The sequence below is a fragment of the Pezoporus occidentalis genome, unplaced genomic scaffold (genome assembly GCF_034315485.1).
Source record: "Pezoporus occidentalis ecotype Australia unplaced genomic scaffold, CSIRO_AGI_Poc_V1 ctg55, whole genome shotgun sequence".
NCBI lineage: Eukaryota > Metazoa > Chordata > Aves > Psittaciformes > Psittacidae > Pezoporus > Pezoporus occidentalis.
This window is the reverse complement of record NW_026915888.1, coordinates 1,902,338-1,913,185: the sequence shown is the minus strand read 5'-3', so window position 1 is coordinate 1,913,185 and position 10,848 is coordinate 1,902,338. Positions and strand designations below refer to the sequence as shown.

Here is a 10,848-nt window from a genome sequence, read left to right as displayed (position 1 = left end):
TGCTAACTGTGCTCTGCCCAGAAACTCTCCTGCAGCCATAATCAGCCCTCAGCTCGTGGGGATCCACTTTACCTTTCTATAGCAATGCTATTCGTGTCAATACCAAACAAGAAGAGACATTTATCGTTTTAGGGGCTTTCCACCATTTATCTTCCCATCCCCTCTTTCCTCCCCACAGGTGTACACTTGATACACACACTTTTCTCCAGGGAAAGAACTCACTTTTGTGGCGGATGGGAATGCTGACCCACTTGCCTTCTGCTGCAAGCATCCATCACACCCAGCCTCTGTGTCCCCTGGAGCCTTAATTTTCCTCTTGACAGCAGAGACAAATGACTCCCCCCGGGCTGTTTGCTCATGTCTGCTCAGGGTTTCCGTGATGTTTCTTGAAGATGACCTGTTTTCGAAGCACACACTGAGTTTTCCTTCCACTGCCACCTACCAGTGTGAAGGCAGAGAGAGATTTGCCTTAAGCAAATGTTACGGTGCCAATCCCCACCATATCCTCCCTCTCTGCTTCCTGCTTTAGGCTTCTTCTGCTTCCTAGATGTGGTTTCTAATATCCCCCATTTTCCCACGCACTGGAACATTTGCTGTGAAGACAGGACATAGTAATCACCAACTTCACCAATAGCTGGGCAGTTCATCTCCTTCACATTAACGCTTTTAGGGCTTTAATGTACTTTTTCTTATTTTCCGTTTCCTTACTGATAAGATACTTCTGGAAAAAACCAGCACATTCATATCTGCCTCAAAGGCAATTTCTTTCCCAGTAATGTCACCTAGAAGCAGAGTAAATCAGTGGCCACCCACTTGCCAGCCCTCTGCCTGCTTGCAGGTAGTTTATTCTCTGCAAAGCAGTGCCTTGAAATCAGTTCTTCTCTCCAGCCACATCAATGAACCTGAACTCCATGTGCTCCAGCTCGCTGCAGACCTGCGAAGGCAGGGAAACAACACAGGGAAACAGGAGGTGGTTTGTTATTGAAGTCTGCATGATGAGGCATGCAGGGAAATAGGGACGAAGAAACTTAAATTCCTCAGTGTTCTACTTTTGGAGAGCCTGCCTTTGCAATGTGGCTTTTTAATGTCATCCCTGGCAAAATGTCCTTCCCTTTATTTCCCTCCTCCCAGAAAACACTAAGCCACCCTGCAGTATCATATGCAGAGTTAGCCTGCCTTGGCACTGGGAAATACCCAACACCCTGATTTGTAAGGAATGCTGCCAGCCCTGGCTATGATTAAATCCCCATAAATATAAAGGCACTCTGGCCAGATTCGTCCTGGTGTTGAAAGAGAGAAGAATGTGGCTGTCACTTTCCAGATGCCCTTGGCACAAGGGTTTTCCAATCATCCAGGACATCCTGAATATGGGAAGCAGTGCTGGACCACCTGCATGCTGGCTGTGCTCAGCAGCCGGCACATTCCTCCAAGCACCAGCACTTCCAAACACAGCAGAACAGCCCTGAGGTTACACAGAGCCTGTCTGATCCCACCTCAGTGGCCCCAGGGCTCCAAATGCTGCTATGGGACCTTCTTCTGCACCGGAACAAGCTCCTTGTTCGCATGAAAACCATGCAACCCAGGCACACCACCATACAACAGCCCCCCTTGGCTATTGAATGCAATAATCACATCCTGAGTTACTGTGCAAAGGGAAAAGGGCTCTCTTAAACCCACTGCTTTGTCCTTTTACCATTTGTGTATGGGGCTGCTTAATATATATTGACTAATTTAAACAACCCACATGCCATAACATGCCCCCAGACATTTAGTTGAGCATCCCCAGATTTGTTTTGCGTGTTTATCCTTACGTTCATTAGGAACATGAACGTTCTTTGACTTCACCCTGTGCCTCTCAGCGTTATTTTATAGAAATTCCCATTTCCTGCCCTGAAAGAAGCCCTGATGATAATGAGAGGCTTGAAGCTTTTCAAACAACCAAAAAACCCACAATTTGAGTCAATTCTGCGTTTTGTTCTTAATCAAAACTAGTTGTGTGCATTTGCATCAACAATGAGCTCAGCACACAATGCTCCATATGGGCTTGGCTGCTGGCATTCACTGAAAGGCAGGAGCCACTGAAAAAGCTCCCTGGTTCTCAAAGATTTAGGGATGACCTTGCAGAAGTGTCATTTGTCACTGCCTTGTCCAGAATCAGTGGAAGAATCCCTGCAAACATGCTATGGAATCGCAGATCCCAATTCTCACATCGCCAAAGCAGCGCGGCAGCACTTACCTACAGGGAAACAGGGGGAAATATCAAACTGGAAGTTTTCAGTGGGAAATGTCAAACTGGAAGCTTTCAGTGGAGCCCCAAACTATTTTATTCATGATGCTTTATCTGGATATTGGTCTTCCACTTCAGCTGTTACTCATTTTTTAGGCCCACTATTTCAACTCGGTTTATACCGAGCCTACCATAAATATGAATACAAACAAGCTACGGTCCATTAACCTGGACACCTATTTGCAATTCTAAAGTGCCTAAACCACTTGGAAACAGCCCAAAAACTTTTACTGCTCCCCAGTTCTGACCTGATCTCCCAGAACTCCCTTCTTACTAATTCCAGCCAAGTTACACCCAGGAGGGGGTGTCCACGTACGTGCAGGTTTAGGACCAGGTCCCCGTTTCTGAGCACATTAATAGCACCCAGAAGGGCCGTGGTGCTCAGGCTTTGCAGGTCTGTTCTGCAGAGCATGAACAATCAGGAGAAGTGGGGATGGTGACTTGCACAGGCATCCCTGGACGTGCTGTTGTGAGTGGCTGGACGAGTTCTGCCCGGAAAGGATTTATTTCCACTTATTTTGGTCTTGTGGCTGTGAGAGGCTTGCAAAACCTTTCACCTTCTTTCCCTGGAGTCGTGTATATTTTATGAGAAATTTAAGAATTACCTCTTATTAAAATGGGGATAGTGTAATTACCAATAAAAAGCAGATGTTATGGCATGACTAATGCTTGAAAACGTATACGTAGCAAGCGCAACATACCAGCACATCCAGGCTTTTCAGTAAGATAATAAAAGTTGTCTTTGTTGAAGCTAACTGGCCAAGTCGCAGGGAAATCATGATGGAAAACACTAAAAGGCTCCATGAAAGGGCAGCTCTGCTCCCACCGATCTCAGCAGCAAAATGTAAGTCCAGAAGGTTGAAATGGAAGCTCCCCATCACCTTGCTCACATCAGGTGTCTGGATAGGTGTCCTGCTAAAGGACCCGGACTCACCATGCTGAGAGCATCTTTCCCCCATAAGCCACAATGAGCTGTAATTAGTGAACTTCCTGACACCACCAGCACCTCTTGGGGGTCCTCAACCCACCTGCAGCAGTCAAGATCATTCCCTTGGATCAGTCCCAAGCATTTTGGCAAGGATCCGGAGCGATCCGCGTAGGCTGACTTTGGAAACAGGAATGCAAACATGCAAATGGAGTTGTTCAGCAAATCTGCTCAAGCAGTCCTGGGGTTCACAAACTTCTTCTGAGCTCGGAAATTCCCTTCCCTTCCTTCCTGGAAAATTACATTTATTGCCTTTTTTTTTTGCCACAAATGTAACTTTAAAGACACACTTAGTTTGTAAAGGAGCATTCACAGAATGGTTTGGGTTGGAAGGGACCTTAAAGCTCATCTGGTTCCAGCCCCTGCCACGGGCAGGGACCCCTTCCACTAGAGCAGCTTGCTCCAAGCCCCTGTGTCCAACCTGGCCTTGAACACTGCCAGGGATGGGGCAGCCACAGCTTCTCTGGGCACCCTGTGCCAGCGCCTCAGCACCTTCACAGTAAGGAATTTCTTCCTTATATCTAACCTAAATCTCCACTGTTTAAGTTTGAACCCATTATCCCTTGTCTGTATATGACATAAATGTAATATTTCAATTTAAAGCAAAAGAAAGTATCCAAATCCTTAACCTATTCTTGGCCCTGCAGGAATGTCAGTTCACTGGAGAAACCTCCTGCCATGTGCTGGGCTTTGCTGCAGGCTGGAGGGGTTTCTTACTTTGGTTTGTACCAGTATTACCTCTGTCATTCTGTGAAATGAAACTAAGACATATGCATAAGCAGCCTTGACAGCAATTAGTTCTGGCAGGATCTTTGTGGTGATGAATTTCAATGAAGCTGAGGTTTTGGGTGCCTGAACACTTCATTAGCTGCTGGTATATCACACTGATGCAGTTGAGAAATCACATTATAATAAACCACTTTTTACTGCAGGCAGCAACCGGGATTATAAATAGGATGAATAATAATATAGTCCATTCAAAATCATTCCCGTGCTTCAGAGCCCTGGAATTTCAGTAAATAGATCAAATGCTATGTGGGAATGAATCTTATGCTGAATTTCTCTATTAGCCGGGTATTTATGAGCGTTTTTAATGTATTGTCAGAGGAGCTGCTCCGCTCTATTACACTTGCCAGTTAAACACTGAAATAGATACATGGTGATGCAGTAATAAGAAAATCATCTGTCATTTAGCAAACAATATTTGAAGCCTGAACGGAGGGAAATAGATGATAACTATTGCAATGTGAAAGCCCAGGAAGTATTTGCTTCTATACATTTACAGGATATATTCTTTTTATTTAAAGTATGGAAACAGTTTGAAAATGCCTTAAAAAGCACAGCAGAGGCATTCCTGAGATTTCCTCTATGCTTATAAACCAGAGGGAGATGCATTATAATGCCATGGTGAAATGATATTTTTGCTTAGCACTGTCTTTGCAGCGATTAGTATGAAAATAGACAAAAAATGAACTCATTTGATGCTATTTCTGTTGAAATTTATTCTTTTGAATGTGTGTCGCTTTGGCTGCTGATTGCTTGGTTGGGAGTCCATCAAACAGGGTCTCCTGTTCCAGTGAAGGACAAGGTGGAGGAAGGAGAAGGTTGGTTTGTTAGGGCTTATCTCCGTAGTTCGGTACCTCACTGGCAGGAATAAAGGGAACTGATGCTTCTTTAGGAGGAAGCCAGGCCACTTGTGAGCATCCCAGTAAACCCAGGATGCCCATAAGACTGTACTGGGGAGGAGGAAAGGGATGGCTCTGCCAGCAGCAAGTTGGGGGTGGGTGGGGTGTCCCCCCCTTCTGATGCTGCCCTGGAACCCCATCACCAAGGCAACCAGGCTGGCACAGAACGATGCTCCCCCCACAGGCTTTCCCTTCCTGGCTGCTTCTTGGGCACTTGGTAACTATAAAACCATCCTTTTCTCACTATGTAAAACAGATGGGTTGTGGTTATGATAACCAAGGTGTAGATTCAGGCCTGCTTGAATGAGATATTGGTTAGACATCCTTAAAATGCAAAATCACTCAGAGACAGGTCTTTGATTAGAAAAAAGGCAGAAGAAAGTCAGCGGGGATGGGGAATTAACAGCACCAGAGTAGCAAACAGCCAAGAGGCAGACAATTTTTATAGTGAAAAACTATTTGTGTGTATCTATAACAGAAATAAGACCTTTTTTTTTCAATGAAACAGTGTCTTATACTAGTGGTGATCTGATATCTCAAATAAAGACAGAGATAAAACTGGAGCTGAACTGAAACATCAAGCCCAGACTCTTTCAAAGACTCGAATTACGTGTGCCAGTTTTGCTGTGTGGAAAGCTCAAAAAGAAAATACCTCAAGAAGAAGAGGATTTTACAGATTTATTTCTTTTCAGGCTCTACCCAAACGTTAATGTTCTTCCATTTCCAGAATGGCCACGAGCACTGCTGATGCACCAAGAATCTCAGGCGGCCGTAAATCACACTAAATAGCCCAAGCCTGTGGGAGTCCCATTTCTTTGCTCTGGAATCTGCCAAGGCAGCTCATGAAATCAGATGTAAGTTTAACCTCAAATCAGGTACAAGCAGTGCCTCTGTGGGCCATGGTTTCATACAGTGCCAAACAGTAGCCTGTCAAAAACAAGGTAGCAGGACGTGGAGACTGGGGTTTAATTTCTGAAGCCTGGTTATTGCTGTTAAACGTGAAATCTCATGCTTTCCCTGTGTGAGCTACTAAAGACTGCTTGAGAGTATAGGAACTAACTTGGTATTTAAATTTAATTGAAAACTTCACATGAGAAACAACTTGAAGATTCAAAAAGGAAGAGCTGGAAGATAATGTAAAATCCTTACAATCCTCCATCTTCTCATTGGCCTCATCACCTCTTAGCAGTGGCCGATGTGCCATGCCCTGGGTGGAGAGCAGAACAGGTTAATATTGGTGATTGATTTTGCTATTGGCTGTTGTCCATTAATAGCATAATTTTATCATATTTGACCAATTACTGATTTCTTCCAGGAGCTTCCTGGAGATCTGGAGACAGGGAATGAAACCACTTCCCCACCATCCAGCCCAGGAGTCTGGGAGCATGTCCTGCTCACCAGGGACAGCCCCGAAGACCTGCATACCAAACTGCTCCTTTGCAACGACCACTCATTCCCAGATTACCTGGTGTTTGCTCTTTCATACCTGCCCTACTACAGAACATCTCACCTCTTAACCAGCCCATCTTTCCTCCCTGAATCACTCGTCAGCACAGAACCGGAAGCAGGCTTCGATGAAGGCAAGGCTGACATTAAGCAGGATGAGCAAGTCAGTTATCCAGCTGTCTCCACAGGGTATTTTCCATATTACAGAATGCATGAAGAGCTTCTTGGTCAACCACTCACACATGGATTAAATGCAGAGGAAAAAAGGCCTGATAACGATGGGAAAGATGAAAGCGAAGGAGATGCTGAGTCAGTAAGTCCAAGGGCAGTTGCTAAAGTGCTCCCTGAGATTGCACAGTCAGGGACTGGGAGCGCTGACCCCACCAACCTCAATACCTCCTGCTTGCCCTGGGGCTTTGCAGTAGCTGAATCAGACATAGAGATGTGCTACGTGTTGCCATTTCATGTTCTTTTAGTGGAGGGCATGCACAAAGAAACGCAGGATTTGTGCAAGCAGTGACTTTGCATGAACACATTCTTGCAGGGCAGGAACAGACAGAACCGAGGGGAAAAAGCTCCAAATAAAATAAGCCAAAGGCAAGAGTGAGAGCCCTTGCAGCTCCCTTTAGATATGTGTGGTGGGATGTCCCTGCTGTCTGAGGGAGGCACCTTGGTTCCCTCTACCACGGGAGCTTGTTTCGAAGTCTACGTGGTTAAATTTGGTTAAATACCTGCAAATTAGGTATGTATTTAATGTTTCTGAAAGGGTAGGAAGGGGAGAAGAGAGGTGGGAACATCTCACACCACATTGTTTCCCAAAATTAGGCCCTTAGGAGCAAAGCAATGAATTGTGCTCTGAGAACATCATGCAGGAGCAGAGCTACCTGCAAGGAAGAGATACCTGAGGCAATGCCCCTGTCCCTTGAAACAGCCCTGTGGACCCTGGAGTCTCACTCTGTTGGTTGTGGATGACCTGTCCCATTGCTGCGGGTGACTGCTGTGTCCCCAAAGGCAGCGTGGTTCCCAATGTGGCCTCAACTGCTTTTTCATGCACTCTTGACCTTACTTCTTGGCCCTGTACATGTGTTTTTCAGACTGTCCCACGGAGTTTGGAGCTGGACAAGAGGGCATGCTCTCCTACGAGCGATGAAGAGCCACCAGCCCAGCCGCTCCTAAGAGACAGCATCACTGCACACTGCCTGTCCACCAGCTACTTCCCCAGCGGGCTGCCAGCTCTGAACCAGCTCTTTCCTTCCAGTGGGTACTTCCCTTACTACCGGACAGAGGGAGAGCTCTGCACTGACCCAGTTCTAGAGGGCAGGTTCTTCATCGGGATGGAAGCGCTGAAGAACAAAGAGGCAGGACAAGGGGGAGAAACAGGTATTTGGAGTCTCAGCTCCAGCTGCTTGGTGTGCTGAGAACAAAGCAGGGGGGTTTGTCTTTGTCAGTGAAAGACTGAGTCAACGCAGGCGTGAACAAGCTCTCGAAACCTACAACAGCAAGAAAATCTGCATGAATGTGGACTTCTCAACAAGTGGTAATCCAGCCTGTGTAATGACAGCAGAAAGCAGCAAAGGGAATGACTCTATGGGGGAATCCAGATAAACTTGCTGTAGGAAACATCCCAAAGGAGGAGGGTGAGGAAGAGAACTGCATTTTTTCTGTGGTTAACCCCAAAGGCTAGATGCTCACTTGAGGGATGTGCAGCGATGGGGAATGGCCAATGGGAAAGGAAAAAAAAAGAGAGAGAATTATTTCAATCTAAGCTGCTTGGAGGAATTAAGCAGAGACATAATTTCCAGTAGGGATTGAGAAATACATTTCCTCTCCCGTCCACTACAATCCTTCCATTGTATTAATGGCATCTGTTAGAGCTGGTTACTGCGTGCACAGGAGGAAAAAGCCATTTTCATTTCAATTCTTTGTCAGTAAAATTTTGTGGGCACATTTCCATTGTGTCTGTCTTCATTTCACTCGCACCGTCGGTAATGAAAATATGCTTGATTACTTTAATATGTACAACTATGAGCTTCTATAAAACTTCAGTGTTGACCCTGGAAAACTGGGCAACAGCATCCAGGAACTACTTGGCTTTGGTGAGTCTCGACCCATTTACACCAGATGAGGATGTGACCCATATAAACAGGTCAGCTCGGTGTCTCCTTTGCTATTGTGAAATCTTGCAACACGTTCTTCTTACTGCCAACTCTGCCACCTCTTTGAGACACCACACAAGTTGATGAAAGATGGCTCTTTCCCATTCCTGCTCTGTGCGTAGATGCTTTCTGTTCAGAATGATGTGTTTATTCCAACCATTTAGTTAATCTTTGAGTGCTTCTGTAATGATTACGCACAGTTTAAATGTACCAGCACTACCTATTTTCTCTTAGCAATTGTAGAAGCAAAATGCATTGTATTTAGCTATTTCACATAGAATCATGGAATGAATCATAGAATCCCAGCCTAGTTTGTGTTGGAAAGGACATTAAAACTCATCCAGCTCCAACCCCTGCCACGGGCAGGGACCCCTTCCACTCGAGCAGCTTGCTCCAAGCCCCTGTGTCCAACCTGGCCTTGAGCACTGCCAGGGATGGGGCAGCCACAGCTTCTCTGGGCATGACTTCTGCATCCCTGCATCCCCATGGGCACCTCAGTATCATTCTGCCACCTTCCCACTGAAAACCAAGATGCACCAAACTCTGGATGAACCAAGTCAGGCTGCATGAGAATAGTTTCTGGTTTTAAGCACGAAGAAGGCCTGTATCTTGGGTATGCTGAAAGAAAGCCATGCAAAACATAGTGATATTATCCAGACTCAAGGGATCAGGCAGAGGGGGAAGGAATTTTGTCTGAAAAGTAGGTGTGATTTGTTCTGAGAATATTAAATTCAGCATTTCCATAAATTTGGCCTATTAAAATAGTTCAAACTACGTAGTATCACATCCACAAATCTGCCTGACTTCCACTAGATACAAATTAGCTGCTTTCTATTGCCTGTACTTGATAAGTTATAGGAACAGTGAACATCAGAAATCAAGGATTTGGGAGATGAGAACATTAGAAGCTTTACCCTTATGGATCAGAAAAGCCTAATTTTAATCAAAAGCTGGAAAATATCATATCATCCGTTGCCATCTGGAAATCAGAGCTGAACAAAACTCATGATTTTAATATGTTTTCCACACAGCCTTGCTCAGAGGTAAAAAGGAAAGGATGGAGGGCAGTGTTGGAAGCTTCTGTGTTTCTCTCGAAGGCTTATGCTCCTTTATTACTTTTCCACACAGTTAACATCCTGTACCCAGGCAGCAAATGGATCCAGCTTGCTACCCTAGAGAGGACATCATGTGCCTTTACCCCAAGAGAGGTCCTACTCATCTGTAAATAAACAGTGCAGTTCAGCTTTGTGTGCTGGTAATGGACTTCCTTTCATCTTTGTTTGAAAAATTCATCGTTATTGCTCTAAACCTTTAGTCCTTCCATCCGAGTGGTCCTCTGGAGTTTGAAAGGCAATCTGTAATTACTTTGATGCATGCTGTGGAGTCTTCATTGATCCCATTTAAGCTTTTAATCTCATGCATTCACAAACCTAATTCATAAACCAAACCAAACAAACCACAGCAAAATGTGCCCTTTAATAACAAAAGTGGTGATGACCATCACTGTCTTTGGGGATTTCTTATAACGCAGGTTCCTCTTTCTCAAGAGCTGATGTTAGATTTCATTTGGAAAAGGGGGGCAAGGACTTAGTCACAGCATTTGTTAATCTGGGTGCCCCTAGGGAAAAATGACTTCAAAGGTAGTCAAATGACTCAGACAGACAATGCAGGGCATGGAATTTGTCTCTGATATCAGGTACAAGAGGCCTTCTTCAGTAAAACACTTCAGGCTTTAAGATCTAGACCCAAAGCTTCCTAAAATCAATGAGAAAACTCCCACAGCCTCAGCAAGAGGGGGCTTGGGCCTCCAAATCTGCTCATTTGATGCAGAGCAGCAGGCTGCAATGTTCCCTTCATAAACCTGGACCCCATCAGATGCTGTTTTAGGGAGAAAATTAGCTCACCACCGTTTAACTGTATCGGTGTGCATCCTTCCCCAAGGACCGTGGTCGGCTAAGCTCTCCTTCCTCTCCCAAATCCTGATTACGTCGACGTATATGACTTAATAACTTTACTTTGAACTCTGTTAGAAACGAAGCTTTTGGCAAGCAGCACTTATCAGAGAGGAGCAGAAGCCAGCATTAAACAAAGCAGCTTAAGCAGGTCCCTTCCCAGCAACGTGATAGGAGGAATGGAAGTGATTCATTTCTATGAAACAACTTGGCTTCCATTCAGGGCTGTATTTACAGTGAGTGATTAGAGAATGCCTTGAATATACCTGCAATACAAATACCAACACACACATCACCGGTGAGCCTGCTGACAGGGACCATTCAGCTCACCTGCTGA

At 45.1% G+C, this 10,848-nt stretch overlaps 1 protein-coding gene and 1 long non-coding RNA gene across 3 annotated transcripts; one reads left to right on the top strand and one right to left on the bottom strand.

Annotated features, from left to right (window-relative positions):
• Positions 1-732: 732 nt before the first annotated feature.
• LOC134173731 (uncharacterized) lies at positions 733-5,023 on the bottom strand. Its single transcript, XR_009968374.1, has 3 exons — positions 4,913-5,023; positions 3,316-3,503; positions 733-934 (listed from the first exon to the last, which is right to left on the bottom strand). It is a non-coding gene; the product is annotated as an uncharacterized LOC134173731 (long non-coding RNA).
• Positions 5,024-5,093: 70 nt separating this feature from the next.
• Positions 5,094-8,354, top strand: LOC134173730 (uncharacterized). 2 transcript variants are annotated; one of them, XM_062638064.1, is made up of 4 exons: positions 5,094-5,174; positions 5,685-5,811; positions 6,273-6,716; positions 7,498-8,354. In XM_062638064.1, exons 2-4 carry the CDS (start codon positions 5,800-5,802, stop codon positions 7,819-7,821), a joined length of 780 nt encoding a protein of 259 aa, XP_062494048.1. In that variant the 5' UTR covers positions 5,094-5,174; positions 5,685-5,799; the 3' UTR covers positions 7,822-8,354. The 2 variants fall into 2 exon arrangements, with proteins under 2 accessions (XP_062494048.1, XP_062494049.1); XM_062638065.1 differs by lacking the exon at positions 5,094-5,174 and adding an exon at positions 5,216-5,238.
• The last annotated feature ends 2,494 nt before the right edge of the window (positions 8,355-10,848 follow it).

Excerpts from the sequence above, each read along its gene's own strand:
- LOC134173730 (XM_062638064.1), top strand. Across the intron at positions 6,717-7,497 it reads GCGAAGGAGATGCTGAGTCA|ACTGTCCCACGGAGTTTGGA; the intron begins GTAAGTCCAAGG and ends TGTGTTTTTCAG.